Source organism: Callorhinus ursinus, unplaced genomic scaffold, assembly GCF_003265705.2.
Source record: "Callorhinus ursinus isolate GAN/ISIS: 27379988/994484 unplaced genomic scaffold, GSC_fseal_2.0 scaffold9, whole genome shotgun sequence".
Lineage (NCBI taxonomy): Eukaryota > Metazoa > Chordata > Mammalia > Carnivora > Otariidae > Callorhinus > Callorhinus ursinus.
In genome coordinates, this window is record NW_027397071.1 from 4,794,625 (window position 1) to 4,814,449 (window position 19,825).

General features: G+C 49.2%; 1 protein-coding gene across 7 annotated transcripts in view; it reads left to right on the plus strand.

The window, feature by feature from the left end:
* The window catches only part of TSPAN2 (tetraspanin 2), a 72,367-nt gene that overhangs the window by 9,755 nt on the left and 42,787 nt on the right, over positions 1–19,825 (plus strand). For 5 of the 7 annotated variants that reach the window (XM_073896081.1, XM_025872502.2, XM_025872506.2 and 2 more), the window contains exons 2-3: positions 8,123–8,225; positions 19,548–19,645. In XM_073896081.1, the coding sequence (XP_073752182.1) occupies positions 8,177–8,225; positions 19,548–19,645 (147 nt within the window). In that variant the 5' untranslated portion in view covers positions 8,123–8,176. Of the gene's footprint in view, positions 1–936; positions 1,051–5,543; positions 5,603–8,122; positions 8,226–19,547; positions 19,646–19,825 lie in introns of all 7 variants that reach the window. The other 2 variants (XM_025872507.2, XM_025872503.2) reach the window with 2 other exon arrangements.

A 19,825-nucleotide genomic window follows, 5' to 3' on the forward strand; every position in this document is an offset into this window, starting at 1 on the left:
ATTAGCAAGTCTACCACCATAGTAACACTAAGTGCCAGGCACTCCCCGTTCTAAATGTGAAACCCGAACTCGTTTAACCTCTTAGGGAGGCACTATTATTACCTCCACTTTGCAGAGGAAGAAGCTGAGGGTTTGAGCAATCAAGTGTCTTGCCCAAGATCACAGACAGAACCCAATTCAAATCTAGGAAGCCTAGAACTCCCCCTTTTTTATCTGCTGCAACTTCTCGACACCACGACACCACAGCGCTCTATGGTGGATGTTTTTGTTATCATTCTGTCTCAGGGCATCACTATGCAGTCTGAATACTCAGAAGAGGTAAAAGTTTCTGGAAGAGCAGTTGGCAGTATTCCAAAGGGCATGCCAAGTCGTCCTCCTCATCATAATGGTGATTGGGAAAGAGTCAGCTTATAAACTGGGGCAAGGGAATTGGGCAGGGATGGCAGAATCCCCAGCGGGGCAGGGCCTGGGGCCTTGCAAGCTACTGGCACTCAGCCAGGAAGCCCACTTGTTCGCACTGCACATGCTCGAATGGGTCCTATCCCCCCACAAATGACTCAGCGCTGCCTGCCTTCAGGACAAAAATGGCTTCTGGCAAGATTGCTGTGAAGTAAAAGCTGGACTTTCATGATTTCTCCGGGATTCCATCCAAGCTAACTTTTTAATAAACCAAAACATTTAGGCTTGTTCCAGAGGCTAACCTGAGTTCTACCTGAAACGTTTTTTTTCCTGCCATTGACTCTCAGGAACAACTAAAACTGGGTGTAAATCATTTTCATTGATTGACATGTAAGAATCATATTTATCTCAAGAGTAGTTCTCTCAAACTACCTTGAACAATATTAGGCTGTAAAACAAATATCGTTAAACGCCTAGTCTTTGCTCATAGGCAGCTCAGTAGAGATGAGACCTCACAGCCGGCATTGTATCCCTCAGGGTGAGTGTTTACTCAGAGGGCGAGCCTGAGATAAGAGCCAGCCCATGTTGCCAGGAGGAAGTCAGAGAATGTCCACAAGGTTATTACTGTCCTGGAAATCATCGCTAGGTAAGGTAAGGCAGACCTTGGATTTCGTTCACTCTGGTGACTTGGTGGATTGGATCTTAATTCTGTATGTTTTGATCTTCACTTAATCAAGCCATCTGCTCCCTGGAATCACGAGCCAGCAGTCTGTGATATTTGTGTTGCTGTCAAAGACAACTATCCCGCCACCCTCTTTCTCCTAATTCTTGCTGATCTTTCCTCCCTCCTCCTTTGCCCTGTATTTCTTTAGAGAAGAGGCCTTGTGTAGAACCACTGAATAAACTCAACACATTTCCCACCACCTGTGTTGGATCTGCTTTGTCATGACAGCAAGCTTTCCCCCACCCCAGGTTAGTTTCTTTCCCCTGAGCCCGGAATGCCCCCAGCCCTTCCACACTGGCTCACAGCAATGCCAGTCGATCCACACAAGTCAACTTCCTAACAACCTAAGCAAACCGAAGAAGGTATGTTTGGCTCAACTACATAGCCCCTCATTCCTTCCAGAGATGAATAGCACACTCCTGATTCGGTCATGGTTGTGATTGCAGAACGCTACCATCAGGATGGAGAATTCAACACTGATTGGTTTTAAAATATATCCTTACCTGAAGGAAGTCTTTCGGGAATTTCTTAGCGTGAGCTTGTTCTCATGGAATCGTTATGAGAAAAATAATAGGGAAAATCAGAAACCCTGGTCCCTAACAGGTACATTTCCAAGCTAACAGCCGCTTCATCACAGGCTGCCACAGCGCGGCCTCGCGGCCCCATCTCATCTGCTCCTGACATCAAGGCGAAGGCAGCAAGCTTCCCTGGAGGTGGTTTTGCGTGGATGTCCTATGGCGTTGGGCTCTTGTATGTCTTCTGACAGAATCCTTGATTTCGAGAAAGTGCCGTCTGACTCCTTGCCTTGCTCTCACTGAATAAGAGGATGAAAATCTTGGGAGCTGGCTTTCCTCTTGCAGAAAATTAGTGTCATCTTCCAGAGCAAATGTGCTTCTGACTTTTGCCTGCTAAAAGGATGGAACTCCATTCCCCTTATGGTATCATAATGTGGTTTGAAATCAGACCAAGACTGTGCATGCTCATTACCTGATTGCGTCTGGGATGGGAATTGCCACCAAGAGCAAGTATTGGCTTAAAAGCTTTTAATGAAAACTCTAGGTTATAGTGTCATTTCCAGCTTTCTGTGACTTCATTGCAAAGAAGAGAATTGCAGATGTGGTGGGTTATGTAGACATCTGGTGTTCACCCTGGGGAAGCAAGAACAGAAAATTGACCTTGTTCATTCTTGCATTCAAGTGCTTTGTGTGCATGCTGCTCTAATTGCATTAGGCGTTCATAAGCCTCTGCCTCTAAAGGGCAGGTGTGGCTGTACCCTTGGTGTCCATGCATGAGGCATGGCACACATCCCCACAGGCTTAAGAAAACACAGAACTGATACTACATGCACTAGTTTTGTTCTGTTTTTCTGTGGGAAAGTACTTTGCTGAGTCTATTCAACAGTATGTTCACACTGTGCCTTCCGAGGTGTCTGTACAGTGTTTCCCAGGTGCAGATATTTTTGAAAATAGTACTTTGCAAAGGATTCCCATGGGGGCAATCACTCCTGACAGCCTGTCTTAATCAAGTCAGGTTGCCATTAGAAAAAATACACACACACACACACACGCACACACACGCACACACACACCCCACAGAGTGCCTTACACAACAGGAATGGATTTCTCACAATCCTGGAGGCTGGAAGGTCAAGATCAAGGTATCGGCCGATCAAGGTATTGGTGAAAGCTTTCTTCCTGCTTCCAGATGGCTGCCTTCTCACTGTGTCTTCACATGACAGAAACGGAGAGAAAGAGGGAGTATTCTGGGCTCTCTTACAAGAGAATCCCATCATGGGGTCTCAGCCTCATGACCTCATCTAGACCTAATCACCTCTTAAAGGCCCCACCTCCAAATATCATCACACTGGAGGCCAGGCTTCAACAGATGAATCTGGGCGGGAGACAAAATTCAGTCCGTAGCGCAGCCTAATCGGTACCTTTGTGAAGGCCCTCCACTCTTTCCTGGAACAGATGTCTGTTGGGAGCCTGCTCTGCACACAGAGGTTAAGTGCAGTATACACACTGTCCCTATGCCCATGCAGCTCAGGCCTTCATTTTTTTTTAATTCCAGAAATATTTAAATAGAAATAGTTATATGAGACGTGAAGGCAGGTACATACCCAGGCCAGGGTAGGCTTCCCAGAGGAAGTGACTTCAGAGCTGACAGCTGGGGCAGAGGTGGGGAGAGGGTTTAGCTAGGTGGACAGGTAGGGGAAAAGAGCTTTCTAAGCTAAAGAAATAGCAGGAGCAGAGACCCCCAAGTGGAAGAGGCAACTGAAACCTTGTGGCTAGAGGATCTGAGGACAATTGTCCCCCATCTAGGTGAAAAAACATACGCTGTGTGAGAACTTCCCCAAGGAAGCTTTTTACCCAGAAAGGGGGCTTTCTGCTGGGGTTAGTAACCAGATGGCAGAGTGGTGTGTCTCAGGGTTGTGATCAGGGTTGGCTGGCCTCCTCTGGGTGCGGTGGGGGTGGGGGCAAGCTAGGAAGCCGGGGGGACCCAGTTCTGACAGCAATCTTAGCCTTTTTGCATCTCAGCACTGCCTGATTTCCAACTTAGTGCCAAGAACCAAGTTTGTGATTCATGAAATCTTTTTTTTTAAGTGAAAAAAAAAATGTGTCCTCAAGATAGAACATTTCATCAGCAATCCCAGGAAAGTAGAAGTAAATACAGTAAAGTAAAAGCGAAATCCTTTAACAAGTTCTGCTTCGTGTTAAATGACCTGTTTCTGACAGATAGCCATTACTTAAAGGAAACTTCTGGCCCATCCACTTTGCTTTAAATGCTTTCTGAGCAGGTCGGTAGTCCTCTCTTCTGCTACTTCTGTTTTAGAAGACAAACTGTCTTCTCTAAAAACATATGCTTACAATTTGCAATTTTGTGTCCGGCAGACTCTGGAATATGGTTAGAAACTGAAATCACTTGCCGGTGAAGATGCATAATATAATTGTATCTGGTGACCCCCTCCCCATTTAATAACATGGATTGATATGTCACTGTTCCTTTCACTGCTGCTTTTTTTTTCTATTTTATTTCTTTTTAAATAATGGGCACACTTTTGCCCTTGGAATCCTGTCTCATCACATTCTCTGAGTTCCTAACACACAGCTGACACTCAGGAAAGAAATGTGACACAAAGAAATGATGATATCCAGCATCTTCTCTTGGGCTGGTTCTGTGACTGAATTCTCACCTGCAAGGTTAGTGTCCCTCCTAGACCACCCAGTAGGAATCAGCTTCTCCACGAGCCCCTGAGATCCTCCTGAGAAGGAGCTGGATCTTCCTTTCCTATTAATCCTTGGCTCCTGGCTCACAATAGATGCTCGATAAATGTTTATTAAGTGACTAGCGTCAAAGTCCCACTCATGCTGCTGTACAAAATAGTCCATTCCTGAAAAAACAACATTTCTAGTGATAATTATTCCAAAGGCATGGGGATTGGTACTAGTCCTGGAAGCAGGGCAGCCCTCAGCAACGTTCTTTAGTCAGTAGAGTGGATCCTTGTGGTCCTCACTGCTCACCACATCCACGCCCCAGCTTCGCCGCCCTCACCTTCGGCCATCAGGTCTTTATCTCTGGCTCCTCGCTGTCTGGCATCAGGGAGCACTCATGCTCCCAATTGATTCCATCAGAATGAATAGCTCCCGTCTCCCCTCCCTCAAGGCCCTGCCATGGATTTTCCAAGATGGTAGCAGGCTAAGAAGAAGCCATGGGCCATGCATGGTCTGCCCCAGCTTGGCCTTTTCCAACCCCAGATTCCTCTTTGCCCAAGACAGGCTCCAGGTAAGGAAGCGAAGCCTTACCCATGCAGTTCCCTCTGGTGTTCACTCCTCCCTCCAGTCCTCCCCTGCTCAAGGACATCAAATTCATTCTTCATGGTGTAAATCAAAACAGAATGTCTTCTGCTGAACACCGATTGTCGTGCTTTGCTCTGCTCCCTAGGCAGTGTGACGCTCTTCCCCTGAGCACACTTCCTGCATTATATTGCACATACCCATTTATGGGATTAGCTCCCATGTGAGACTGTGAGTCCTGGCTTTCATCACTGATTCCCTGAAGCCTAACACATCCCCAACCCGCACCGCAGTTGAGTCCTTGAAGGACAGGAAGGAGTTGAGAGCAGGGGCAAGAGAAGGAAAGGGCAGCCTCTCGTTCCTTACTTGTTCTAACGTTGCCTAAGGGGCAATGTTGCGGCTGAGATTAAGAGAAGAAAGAACAGGGAACAGAGGGGTTTGGGTCTAGAAGGGGTTAAAATTTTTCATGGGCCTGAAGGCTTCCCCCACATCATTTAGTGAGATGTCTCTTCCGGGGCTTGGGATACACAGAGCAATGGGACTTCATAACACTTTAGCCTTGCTCACGTTGCTCCTGACTTGGTCTGGAACTGGGGTGAATTTTTTCAATTCAATTCCATTTCTAGGATGAGGCAGATCAACCAAAGCCCAGTGACCAGAGTATAACCGGAGCCTTATAGGAATAGTGAGTTTGGAAAGACCAAAGGGCTACGTGGTCTCTGTTGATGTCACTTTCCAAAGCAGTGATCGCTGTTGTCACGAGCAACCTCAGGTCTGATGGGTCCTCACCCACGTATTACTGACATGGCCAGTGGCTGTGTGCTGGGAGGATTCCCTCTACACAGTGATGACATTCAGTTAAGCCACAGTTTCCTTGACCCGGGAGGAAACCCGTGTGGTTTGGGGTTGGGGGTGTGGATGAGCAAGCGCAGATTTTTTCTCATTGCCCATGGCTTGAAATTGCAACCTCTCTTTTAATTTTCCATTATGCATCAAATACATCTGTGCCAGAAGTGGACAAATGTATTCCGTCTGGGAGGATGATCCCAGACAGCAATAAATTAGAGTCTGTGTACAGACATGCCAAAAATGTGGCCGCGTGGTAGGGTGTCCCTGGGACCAGTCACCTCCTCCACAGTCGGTTTGGTGGCTGTAGGCCTTGGCCTGATGCCTCTGTCAATAGATTTTGCTTTGTATTTGGAAACTGTCTTTCCATCAAGTCACCACAGAGGCAAAATGGGGAGGGTTGCCTGTGTGGCTTTGCTGGGCATATCTGTCCCAGGCAGCCTCGGGGAGCTTCCAGGACAGTGCCTTCCCAAGGGCATCACTCTCTTTCCTGCACCAGAACAGCAATGACCTCAAAGCTGGTTTCCTCCCAAACTAGAATACGGCCCAAGAAAACCCTCTCCACTTTTTCTGGATGGAGCAGATAAACTACCATATAATGCATCGAGAAAACAACATTTTTAAATGTACAAGAGTAATTACATGCGTCATGCGGACAATTTAAAAGAGTGAAAAGAAAAAAGCCACCTGTAATCCTACCTTCAAAGATAAATACTGTGAATGTTTTAGCCTGACTTCTTTCAATATTTTTCCATGCCATGCTACCCTTTTAAAAAGGCAAAACTCTTTTAAAGCTGGTTGAGTCCAGCTCCTTTAGCTGTCCCTCACATTATCCAATTAGTGCTTTCCTCTGAGTACTGGAAACTTTTACTTATTCCACATGAGAGAGTCCAGCTGGTTGAGCTCTAGCCCCTCTGACTCCTCACTGAAGTCACGCCGCTCTTCTGAAGAAGCTGGCCTGGAGGGGAGAGAAGAGAATGACTAAGGCCTTCTATAAGTCCAGCCAGAGAACCCCAAAGGGCAGCCCCAGGTCTTGACATGCAGCCCTGCCAATAGAGGGACCCTGTGTACAAAGGGCTCTGGTCTGCCCCTGACTTTGATACCATTTTTCCTTATTAAACCTCTACTTGTCTGACTTCATCCTGTCCGGTTGCCAGCATCCGTGTCTGCTCTTCGGAGAGGGACAGCCTCTAAACTGTTCATCTGGTGACAGGCTAGGGGCCCCCCACACTGTTGGAGGTCAGGGACAGGGACAGCCTCGAAACTGTTGATCTGGTGACAGGCTAGGGAGCCCCACACTAACTAGATGGGTTGGCAGAACCAGGAGGCAGTCTTTATATCTGCTTACTTCCCCGTGTGACTTGAGTCCAGAAGGTGCCCAGCAAATGTCTGTTGCTTGATTGACGTGATGCAATTCGGGGTGGGTGCTTGTGGTGGGAGCCTGCCGGCAGGCAGTCCCCACAATCCTGCAATGGTAGAAAAGACCCAGCGTTGATGCAGAGCCTCACAAAAGCCCCAAGTCGCCCAGAGGAAGCAGGCAATGACTCTACCAGCCACTGCCTGTACCAGCCACACAGCCTCACCATGAGCCACACAGCACACAGACCATGCTTTTTCAGAAAAGTTTTTTTCCTTTCTCACTTTCCATAGAAACTCAAAATAGCAACCAAAAAAAAAAAACAAAAAAAAAAAACCCAAAACAAAACAGAACAAAACATGGCCAAGCTCCCTCTCTGCCTGCAAAACCATCCCCAGGCAATGCAGTGACCCTGGAGGCCCTGGGGAGAAAGTGTTCTAGATGTCTCTGAAACCGCTTTCTAACTGGTACTGCACACTCCTGAGGTGTGGGCAGGTCCTGAAGGTTGTGTGTTTCCTTCTAATTTAGAAGAGTGTGTTTCCACCAAGTCTGAGAGTTCCTCTTGCTGTTGGCAACCCAGAGGCTGAAACACAGTCCCTCTCACAGTGATGCTGGTGAGGAGGTCTGGGGTCCCCAGCAAGGGACAACAGGGCAGGGAGCAGATGCCTTCCAGGGGGACTGTTATTGGAACATTCTTTTTGAAATGCCTCCCCGGGCAGTGCTGTCTATACCCAGAAACCACAGGGCAGCCCAGCAGAACGGGGACAACTCAGCTTGGAATCAGGAAACCCTAGTTCTGATAATACCGTCAGGGACCTGGGGGGCTTTGAGCTCATCGTTTCTCCTCCCCCAGGAAACGTGAAGGGCAGACAAGCTGATTTCTAAAGGGATAGCCTTTTCCAGCCTCAGCACTCTGTGCCCACAGCCCACTCCTGGGCTATGCCTACCCTGTCCCCTTCCATTTGCTGAAAACCAGTGTTGTTTCCCTTTTTTCCCTTTCAGTTGGCAGGGTCGGCTGTCATTGGTTTTGGACTATGGTTTCGGTTTGGAGGCACCATGAAGGATTTCTCATCGGAAGACAAGTCCCCAGAGTATTTCTACATGGGTGAGTGATTTCAGCTTCCCTGAGCGTGACCTGGAGCTGCCCCAGAGGCTTAGAGCAGAACCTGCACCTGGACTTCCATGGGAGGGGAAGTGAGGAGGCAAAACTGAGTCCTGTAGACTCTATCTGGCCCAGGGGCTGGAGGGGCTCTGTGGTCAGGGCGGGCAAGGACCCTGCACCCCTAGCCTGCCCGCTCCTCACATGGTTCATCGAAATCAAGAAAGACCAGTGTGGGAGGATGGACCCACTGTGCTTCTTTCAGCCACCACTCATTTCCAAAGAAATTCGAAGACTCCTTTTTGCCCACTGAGCAAAGTGGATGCTCCACAAAGTCAGTTACACATCCATCCATCTGGGCTGATGTGGTCCCTGCCGAGTGAGGGGTTTATTTGTGATCTTGTATTTTAAGTTGTGCATGAGGGAGACATAATTCCAAGTGAAGAGACATTTCAAGGTTCAGAGGTACTCACTTCCTCCCTAACTAGAGACTGCAAAGGGCAGGGCTCCCCTGGGGATGAGGCCACCTCCCTCCCAGCTGTAGGGAAGGGGTGAGGCGTGGGGGGTGGCCTGCAATTCTGAGACAATGTGGTAAATAGGGGCTGAGCATTTCTCTGGGTTTAGTCCCTCTGATCTACTTCTCGTCTTCTTCTCCGGGCTGTCCTCACTGTCCAGCTGAGTACACCCAGGCTCGAGATTTCAAAAGCCTGAGACCATTGTCACTACAGGTCATAGTCCTATGTGTCTGGCCATTCCAAGGTCTGCGCCAGCCACAGAGTACATAGAGTATGGGGAGAAGCAGGGTCCTGTGCAGGTCATTTGCTCCTGGTTCCAGAAAAGCAGCGTCTGCTTCCTGGGAGGGAAGGAGCCCCCAGGCTCACTCCGAGCCTTGTAAAGTGCTGCTCACAGCTCTGCTGCTTCCTCTTCCCAGCAGCCTTCCCAAACCGGAGCCTCCTGAAGAGAGCAGCCATCGCAGCGAGGATACTTCTAGAAGAAAGTAACCACAAACCTACTATAAGACAGTGCACATTTCCTCAAATCTTAGATGCAGTCTTTGGTAAAACACACAGTTATCTTAAGCTCCACTAAGAAAAGGAGAAATGCTGCCAATTCAACCATGACATACCATAAAATATGCATCCTAATTTTAGGGACATTAAAATGTGAATACGTCCAATGTATCCATTGAAATTGGTGAAACACACTGAAAGAAGCGTGGAGATGGGGACTCTCCAGAGTTAGTTCAGAGTTCAACAAAGTCATCAAGGACCCAGGTTTTTTCCATCTTTCCCCTGGCCATCCTCGGGATGACCTCAAATGTGTCCCCTCAGATTTAAAAGATAGTTGTGGTGGCTCCAAGTATCATATCCTCATACAGCAACGTCCAAAAGAGGAGGAAAAAAAGGAAGTTTCACCTCACATGGCCCTTTTTAGGAATGAATACAGCCTTTGTCAGAAGACCCCCAGCAGACCTCTCCTTGTAGCCTTGGCCAGAACTGTACTGTGTGCTCATGCCTGAACAAGTCCTGGCCAAGAGGAGACCTCCTGTGACTGCCCCCTGTGACTAATGGAGAGTCACCCTGGGCTTGGGAAGGGGCCCAGGCTCCCTAGAGGGCCCCTCACGCTTGGACAAAATCAGAGTTTTGTTACAAGAAGAAGCAGAGGAATCTGCCATCAGACTTAACACTGAAATGCTCTTTTCCACCCACATGGTTTCCAGGTTACACACACCCCTCTGTCCAAAGCTAACACACACACTTAACACATTTCTCCTTGAGGAACTCCTGGCTCTGCGAGCCTCCTCAGAATCGTTCTCTATCCCAGAGCAGGCCCCAGTGCCCCAGGACAAAGCTCAGCATGTCCTGGTCCTGCACCACCTCCAGGGGACACGCAGGAACAGTCAGGGGAAGGTAGCAGAAGGAATGCATCTCCCCTCGTGTTGCTCGTGGTCCCAGGGCAGCTTATTTCACAACTGTTCCCTGTGATTCCGAACTCCACTCGGCACTGTCACATCTCAGTGCCCACTGGATGACCCACAGCAGAGGTCTGATCCCGCCGTAATGGGATTCTTGCCTCTACAGACATATGCAATAATAAATAGCAGACAGTAATCACAAGCATATGTTAAGTGCTCATGGGTGGTATGAAGAGAATCACTGAATTAAGAAGTGAGAAGGGGCGCCTGGCTGGCTCTGTGGGTAGAGCATGCAACTCTTGATCTCGGGGTGGTGAGTTCAAGCCCCACATTGGGTGTGGAGCCTACTTAAAAAAAAAAAAAAAGATTCTGTGTGGGAACAGAGATGGTATGTGCCTGTGACTTTAGCAGTCACGTTAAAAAAGCATCACAGATTGAGGAGAAGCTTCTAACAACCACCTGGCTGGCTCAGTCAGTCAGGACAGCATACTACTCTTTCAGGGTCATGAGTTTGAGCTCCACGTTGGGCCAAGTTAAAGAAGAAGAAGGAGAAGAAGGAGAAGGGGAATGAGAAGAAGAAGAAAACACTGGGGGCCAGCAGGAGCCAGCGGGACAGGCCTCAAGGTGGAGGGGTGCTTGAATGGGGCCTCAGAAGACTGGGTTTCAGATAGACTGAGTTAGGGAGAGCCGTAGTCAGGACTCTGAGTTAGCACTGGCCAGTGTAAGGCAGGCAGCTGCCCACCCATTTCTCTAGCCAGAGGAAGAGATGGCTCGTCATTCAGGATACTCTTTGAGGGGGGTCTTCCTAACCTAGCTCCTCCAACCATATATAACTGATCCTCAGAGTGACCATTACTTTCTCTCTCTACTCTGAATGCAGTAGTTACCTGATGTCCTAACACGATGTCAGTCCCAATAAAACGGTGAAAATCTTTTGCTCCTGAAATTCAGGCATATAGAGGTTCAGGGTATCGGCCTTCCGTCTGTCTTCTCTTCACATGCTGTTGGCTCTGCACCGGAACCCTATTTATCTCCTCTTCCTCGGGTAGGACTCCCAAGACTTTCCCTCAGAAGCTGCTTTTGTGCCCTCAGGTGGGTGGGGAGGAGTCCGCTCTTCTTTAGAACCGAAAGGTGGGAAAATATCCACCCGTTCACTTACAGGCAGACATGCCCCTTCAAGTTGTTTGGCAATAACTAACTGCCAAAAACCCAGCCACCTACCCCCCTCACCACCAAGGTTGAGGTTGAAAGATGTAAATCTCTATAATGTAATTCCTGAGCTTGAACTGGGAATTTTGGGCCGCAGTAAAGAAAAACCATTTTTATAAGACCAGAAGACCTGGGTTATACGAAAAAAATGTAAGAAAGGCTGTCTCCCTTTCAATGAGGATAAACATCTGGCTATCTAAAAATCTCTTCGTGGTGTTTTTAATTTGGGGATTTCATCAGGTATTTGGGTTTCTGCAAACATAGTTATGCATTGAAGCAGGGGCTCCTCTATTCTTTCCCTCTTTTTTTATAGGCTCTTTTTCCATTTAGGAAAAAATATAATCTATTCATGGATACATCAGCCAGCATCTATAGTCCCGGGCTCTGGAGTCACACAAAGGAGGATGAGAACACCGTACTTGCTCCCATGTATCTTTGCGGTCTATTTGAAAAGACTCACAGAGCTAACAATTTAAATTCTAATGGAAACGAGCGTGTAACTAAATGCCAGCTAAGTGGTATTTGCCGTGGGTGCATCAGGGGTCATTCTAAACCAGCGAGGCAAGGATCTGATCTAGGTTTGAAAGACCAGGCTGTCATCAATGAGCGGAAGACAAACAGGGACAGCAGAGGTTGTTGGGCAAAGACTGCACCGGCGCATCCACGGGACAGTGATCAGCAAGCCCAGGCTGGGCAGAGGACTCTGGTCGAGTGGAACAGACTGGGGCAAGGTGGGAGGTAGGATTTAGAAGTGCCAGGGAGGGAGGGAGAGGACAAACACACAGGGCCCTGAATGTCATTTGGTAAAGCAACAGAGGGATAATTCAGGGTTTGGGGGGAGGTATGATCGGCGCTGCATTTTAAAGAGATTATTCTGGCAGCCGCGGAATGAGAGTGGAGACAGAAAAGAACACGCTAGGTGACTGATACCGTCAGACAGAAGGGCACCAGCGTGGTGGTTGTCAACAGTAGGAACTGTGAAGAAAGAGACAGGAAGACAAGCAATGTTATTAAACGTTATTATTAAACAGTATTAAAGTCAGGGACAGAGGGAATCAAAACGATCAAAGATATCAGTGATAGAAGAGTCAAGCCTAGCAGGAATAATTCATGATTCTCAGTGGGAACTGGAGTTGCAGAAGGAAGGGCTCCTGCTCAGGTGGGGGGTGGGGGGGGTGGGCTGTGGACCTGAGGTGCAGTGTGGGGAGCAGCCTCTGTCCGCCTTGGCCCACAAAGTGCTGACAGCAGTTTCACACGTGTCGATTTGGGTCCAACGTAAGAAAACCTTTTTCATGTTTTTATAAGCCCAAGAAACTGAGCAGACTCCCACAATAAGAGTGAACTTTCCCCTACATTGGTATTTACTTAACCACTAACGTGGCAAAAATCAGAATGGAGTGTTTGTCAATTCCGGAGGTTCCAGGGTTGAGTAGGAGGGGAACTAGTTCCATGCAGACATTCCAGATCCTATTTACTAATCTTAACTGAAGCAATATGAACGGCCCAAGATGCAAGAAATGTCCTATCTTGATGGCCATATCTGTCAGGACTCTTTTCATTGCAAGTCACAGAAACTTGACACAGGCTGTCTTGAGCAAAACAGAAATTTCTTGACTCACAAAACCGAAAAGTCCAGGATTCGTGCTCATCTCGGGGGGTGCAAGTGATGGGGTCAGAGTCCAGCCTGTACCCGTCTCTTTGCTCTGCTCCCCTTTGGCTCCCTTCTTGGGCAGGGTTCCTCCAGACGTGGTAACATGGCTGCTCACAGCTCCAGGTGCCGGCTCTCTAGTAACCCTGGCAACGGAGGTACCTACTTCTTTCATTCCAGCAACTCCGACTAAAACCCTGAGCCTCACTCTGCTTGGCAGTCTTGGGTCCAGGGCCTGTTCCCACACCAGTCATTGGAATGGGCTTGTTGGCCAAAGTCTGGGCTTCACATCTGCCTTAAAGGCTAAATTCCACAGGGACTGAGCAGAGAAGGTTTCTTTCTCTCACAGAGATGAAGAGGAAGTGAATGCTGGCTAGGGAAAACAACAGTCTCTATGGCAGGGCCAGAGTCCTTCTGGTGTGTTCTTAGTGACCCCCTGGGGCGTGGATGTGGGCTCCGCCCACCCTTAATTCTTCCTCAGCCACACCTCCCATCTCCGGGTCTGCCCTTGAGTGGCCAGTGGTGAAGATGCTCGTGGTCAGTGCTCCAAGTTCAGGGAAACATGTGATCAAGAATCTTAGCACTAGGGGCGTCTGGGTGGCTCAGTCTTAAGCGTCTACCTTCGGCTCAGGTCGTGATCCCAGGGTCCTGGGATCGAGCCACGCATCGGGCTCCCTGCTCAGCCGGAAGCCTGCTTCTCCCTCTCCCAGTCGCCCCCTGCTTATTTCCCCTCTCACACTGTGTCTGTCAAAAAAAAAAAAAAAAACCTTAAAAAAAAAAAAACAAACAAACAAATCTTAGCGCTAGGTAGAATAAGGAAACAGAACCAGTGAGGAAACAACGGGGGTTGGCAGTCAGCCACGGTTTTCCAGCTCTTCGTGGTGGGGCTCAGCCCACAGCCCAAGTCTGCCGACACCCCGGCCTGTGCTTGTTCTGTTTCCCCTGGACAGTGGCAACGAACAGTCCTGGGAAGTCAGAGACCTCCTCTCCACTCCAGATATTTCTTATATTATAAATGGAGCCATCTACATGTGTGCAGAAATTGGTATTTCTTTCCTCAATAAATAATTGTCTAGATAGGAAAGATACCTGCTCTCTGGCAATAAAACGAGAAGAAAAATACACCAGGACACCATTTGTGGACTTAACAGAGCAAATGGTGTGAGGTAATAGGACTTTAAAAAAGAAGCAGGCCCAGATTTTGGAAAATCTCGCTTCATGTCACAGGGTGGCAGTCACTGAGCTGTGTGTTTTCTTTTCAGAGTTAGTGCCAGAGCAATCAGCCCACAAAACTCTTATCACCCCTTTGTTAAAGAGTGTTGGGGAACAGGCTTGGCACATTCAAGTGGCTCTTAAAGAAATAGAGCCTCACAGCCTAGAGTTCCCTCTCTGAGAGGGACCTCGGGAACACACGTGGCCTAGCTCCCTGCTTCTGGGCAGATGACTGCCAGGCTTTGTAGGAGAACTTTCTCGCTGTCCTTGATGGGGGATGCTTTCCTGTCTGGGATCCTTGCTTCTTCCTTGTGATGGAGAGAGGTTCCCTTCTTGTGGTAAAGATCCACCCTGACGTCACAGCTGGGGACAGGGTGGAGAGATCCAGCCCTGAGCCCTGAGGAGAGCAGGGGCTGAGGGCAGCCAGACTTCTACCTGACGCCCCTTCTCAAGGTCCTCTGAGTCCAGGCCAAGGTCTGGAGGCTGGTGCAGGATATCTGTGTCCCTGGAGTGTTAACACGGAGAACGGAGAGCCTGCCAGAGAGGAACTGCTGAGATAAGTTGGGGTTTCCTGCACTCTCTCCGCTGTAGACTCCCTCAGCAAACTCCTGGGGGGGAGCTCCCCTACCCTCTGTCTTCCAAACTCCACCAACTTGCCCTTGGACTTCCTGTTACAGTCCCTCTCCAGGGGCTGCCTCCTGGAGGGACAGACACTGCAGGGGGCTCCTTCCAGGGGTGCTCAGTGGGGAGCCGGCCCCTCAGGCCCTCAGAAGCCTGGACAGGGCGCGGGTGCTGGAGTGCATGAAGCTGTGTCTGTGAGCCGAGGACGTTGGCAGGTTTTCTCCACGAAGGGGCTGCGCTCACAGACAGCAACCCCTTGGCTCTCCAGGGTCACAGGCTGACCCGTAGCTGTCTCTCCCTGTTGAATTCAGAGTCCGGGAGCCTGGTTTCGATTGTGCCTGGACGTGATGTGTAAGGAAAGGGTTCCAGTGCTGAATGCTGAGGAGCTGGCTTGCCTTTTTCAAAACTCTGACTCGTTCCGATCGTATTTTTTTACTTCTTGGTTTTCAGTTGTACTTGAGAGTCGTGGTGGTTGCAGAAGAGAGGTGCTATAGCTTACATGGTTGAGAGTTTCTCCAAAGCATTTTTACAAGTTATATTATTATTTCCATATCACAGATAACAAAACTGAGGAAGAAGAGGAGGTACTTAAAGGTCAGTTGACAGGCCTGGATCTCTAGCTCCCAGCCCTGTATTTTCAGAGGCAAACCCAGACATCATCCATTAGAGACTGCGCAACCCTTTTCTGAAGGAAGAAGAAAGAAGAGCACCCTCCTGACATTTATAAATTGCTAAGTGAACAGCCTTTTAGCTGAGAGTCCCCATTCTTCTGAGTTCCCACTGGAATTGCGCCAGAGGAGTTAGGCTGTACACTTTGGAGCAGACTCCCTAGCTCGGTTCCAATTTTGCCCCTCATGAGCTGGGCAGTCTCTGGCAAACGCCTTAAATTCTCCGTGTCTCAGACTCCCCGGCTGTGAAATATGAATATTAATATGCCACAGACCTCATAGCATGACGTAACAGAAGAGCACGCTTAAGCGCAGTACCTGTGGTATAGGTTTTATTATTCTGATGTAGGTAGGTAATTGTGTTCCTCAGTAAAGGAAGGAGCCAGCCTACAGGAGGATTACCCGGGAGGATATGAGAAGGAAAGCTAGATAAAGGAGTGAGTGGTTTAGATGCCGTGTAGTCAGAATGAGAGACTGGTTGATCACATTGAGGCTTCTCAGGAGGCAGGTTCCCGAGCTGATGCCTGTCAGGAGCACAGTGTGGGTACTGCATGGAGCAGGCTGAGGTGCCAGGAAGTGGCGGTTGTCACTCTAGGGCTGAATGACTCCGTGACTCATACATGTTAAGCTCCATACAACAGTACTCAATAACGATAGCTGTTATTTACACAGAGCTCAAGTCTTTACCTTCCGCATAAGCTAAGTCCCATCCCGTATTCTAGATACATATAAATTACGTGCACCCAGGGCAAGATGGGAGGGAGGGAGAGTTGCCCAGAGGCAGAGAAAAAACCTTCTTAGATGACAAATGGTCATTAGCCGGGTCTGTAAAACCGTCTGCCGCCAGAAAGCCACGGAAATTGATGACCATGACACTCTTCAGTCCCATAAAGGGGGGAGTCATTTTTTTTTTTCCAAACCAATTGATTACATTTATTTACATATCACAAAGAAAGGTGGAGAACTTGAGCATTCAGTGTGAACTATGTTCTTGGTGACTTACATACGTTATCTTTTTAAATTCTTACAACCATATCAAGTAGGTATTTTTTCGGAAGAAACAGAAATGTGGAGATGAAGAAACCTAACCAAGGGCACACAACAAATGAGTGACAGAAGTAGATCACAAGATCTGACTCCAAAAACCATGTCCTTTTTATCTCAACACACTGCTTCTGGTAAATTCAATAAGCCATCAGCTTAAAGACGAGAGAAACGAGATGGAAAACTATAGCAGCTAACACTGTTGGGAGCCAGAGAAATGCAATCTGCAACAGATTATGGAAATTAAATATATATATATATAAAATGTATATTGTTATGAGTATGTATATTACTTGTATATGAAACAGGACAAAATTCCTGAACCATTTCTGGTAGAGGATGTGCCTTAACTTGTTTCAGAATGAATTGCTCCCAAGACAGTCTGAATCCAAAGAGGGGAGTCCTTTTAAAATGAGTTGATACAGACAAGGCTTTTTGGTTGCTGGGGAGAGGCCTCAGGAATTGGAGCTGCTGGGTCCGTTCCAGGCTGTGTTTGCTCTGAGTTCTAGGATTCCGATAGCCTAAGCATGGCCTACTATACAAATAAGCAGATTTTCTTGGGGTGGGGGTGGGGGGTCATTATTTTAGAAGGACAAGGATTGTTGCCCGAGGGACTGAGTGAGCTTGTGTGCAGCTCGGGGAAGAACTGTGTCCTCCACAGGCCCCACGCCTATGTCCACCGCACCCCAGCCTCCCCAGGAGCAGCCTCTTTCCTGTGTTCCAGACTCCCAGGAAACCGTTCTCAGGGTGTGCAGCCATGCGCTCATCTGCCCGACCCTGAGAGAGCCCCACCCTGTGGCGGCTCGGTGGGGGTCGGCTGAGATGTATTCCTAGCATGTATCTCTCAGCAAAGATGGGCAATGGCAGACCGCCAGGCTGATCAAGAATTTTGTCTTGTGCTGGGCATAGTCTAGGTTGGGTGAATAGGGTTAGTTGGTGGACTTAAGTAAACAGAGAAAGACAAATATGAGAACCTGCAAAAGCACCAAATGGAAAAGAGCAGGGCCAGGTCAGGTCGCGGTACATTCCCCTGTGGCCGGAGCCCAGGCTCAAGAAAGATCCAGGTGGGCTCGGGCCCTAGGCTATAACTCTGAGCAGAATTTGTAGAGGGAAATCAATGTAATAAGGCCACCCGCGCATGAGACATTTTGTGAGGGGACTGAGTAAGGTGAGGGTGGCCCCCTGCCTGCAGCCTGTTGGGACAGGACTGGAATCGGGTCTCCAGGCCTGACCCCCCCGGGAGCAAAACAGAAATGGAACCCTTGCCTCGCCTAATGGGCTTGTTCGAGAAGCCAGTGAAATGACGAAAATGAAGGAGCTTTGAAAAAGAAAATGTTTAAGACAAGGTCTTGAGGCAGCGGAGCCTACAATAGCCCTGTTTTTAATACGGTGTCATTTCTCGCATGACCACATCCATTCCACACGAAATCCTGCTTTTGGCAGAGAGGAAAGGGGAGGAGGGGGCCGAGCCGGCAGAGCAGGACTGCAGACGCTGCAGGGCTTCCCCGGCCCCGGAGGCCCTGAGAACAGCCTGGGTGGTACCGGAAGTGCAGCAGCCTGTCCTGCCACCCCGTCTGTGTCAGGGACCCGACAGATCTGCCCACAAACCACCGGCAGCACCCCAGAGGCCCCCCGGGCCCCCCGGGGGGGGGGGCGCCCCCCCCCCCCCCCCCCCCGCCCCCCAGAGGTGGACCGCCCGGCTCCCCACCCTTTCAGAGAATGGGAGGGGTTTCCAGGTGACTCATATGAATACAATGCAAAAAATAAAATAGGGACAATTAGCATTATTCTAAGCAAGTCAAGGACCAGGCCTCACATTGTGTTCTAACTTATCTCCAGATCAGAAAAGGAAATAAGAAAGGGCTTGGCTTTATTTCTCTCAGAACAAGAACATTTCTGTCCTTTGCTTTCTCCATGAGAACAACGGTTCCTAGGGCTTGGCTTCAGTAGTAAGTAGTAGTAACTTCAGTAGTAAGGGAAATTAGCGCCCACATTAAGGCTGCTATTATTGCTGGGACGCGGGGCAGGTTAGGGTAATGGTGATGGGATGGCTTTAGAGGTGGATGGGTATTTTTATCCCAGCTCTATGATCTTGGGCAAATCGCTTAACCTTTGGGGGCCTAGTTTCTCTAGAAAATGGATATAATAACTGTACCTTGCCTCACGAAGATTAAATTAATAAATCTTCCCCAGTTGCTGTGCCCAGAAAACAAACCCTTCATAAACGTAGCTAATATTGTATTAGGATGAGTATTTGATGTGTGTTACCTTGTCGCCTCCTCTCCTTGCCTGTTTTCTTGCAGCGTTGCAAACCTCCCATGTGCCCAGCGTACATGGTGATGCCCTCTAAAGTGTGTGATTCTCACAAAACTTTTCGGCTTTATTGCTGTGTCTTCCCCCCCCCCCCCCCCCCCAACTAGAGCCTCCCTCTTCTGTCCCATTGTGTCCCTGCTTCCCCATCTGGGCAGACCATCAGCCCTTTGTCCTCCCGGTCTCTCCTATCATGGCGACAGCCATTAATTAATTCCTGAGTGCCATGAGAGCCCAAGGGGCTCCTAGGGAGGTGTGGGTTTGTGTCCTGGCCCTGGCACTGATCCTGACCGCCCCTGGGCTCAACAGCATCACTTTTACGCAAATGATAGTAACAGCCACTTTGACAGGGGCGGTAGAGATCTGGAAGGTAAAGTGCCTGGCATGGGGGAGGCATGTGGAGGTGATTAAGAGCATGCGCTGTGGGACTCTGACAGCCGAGGTTTCCAGTCCTTGCGGCTCAAGTGACGGTGAGGAGGTCCCTTCACCTCCGTAAGTACCAGCTTTCTCTGTTCCCTGGGGATAACCGTAGCCCCTGCCTCTCAGGATCCCTGCGCAGGGCCCTTCAGGTGCATGCAACAGGTGTTACCCATTACATTATCCGCAGTGGACGTGACACCCGGCCGAGGCGGGCCCCTGGAGCGGCCGGGGAGCCCGCCAGCTGAGGGTCAGCGAGCGACTCCTCTGACTCTTCCCCGCAGGGCTGTATGTGCTGGTTGGAGCAGGGGCCCTGATGATGGCTGTGGGCTTCTTCGGGTGCTGCGGAGCCATGCGGGAGTCGCAGTGTGTGCTCGGATCTGTAAGTGGGGCGTTGGGGGAGGGAACTGGTCTGAAGCAGGCCCCCGGGTCTGGCCTCCAGCGCCAGCTCCTGGGGCCCACTGAGACCTTGGCACTTGCTCCCTCCTCCCTGAGTCTCCGTTTCTCCATCTCTTGCTTAAGAATAATATTATCTTTATCCCTGCCTCATATGGAAAGTATG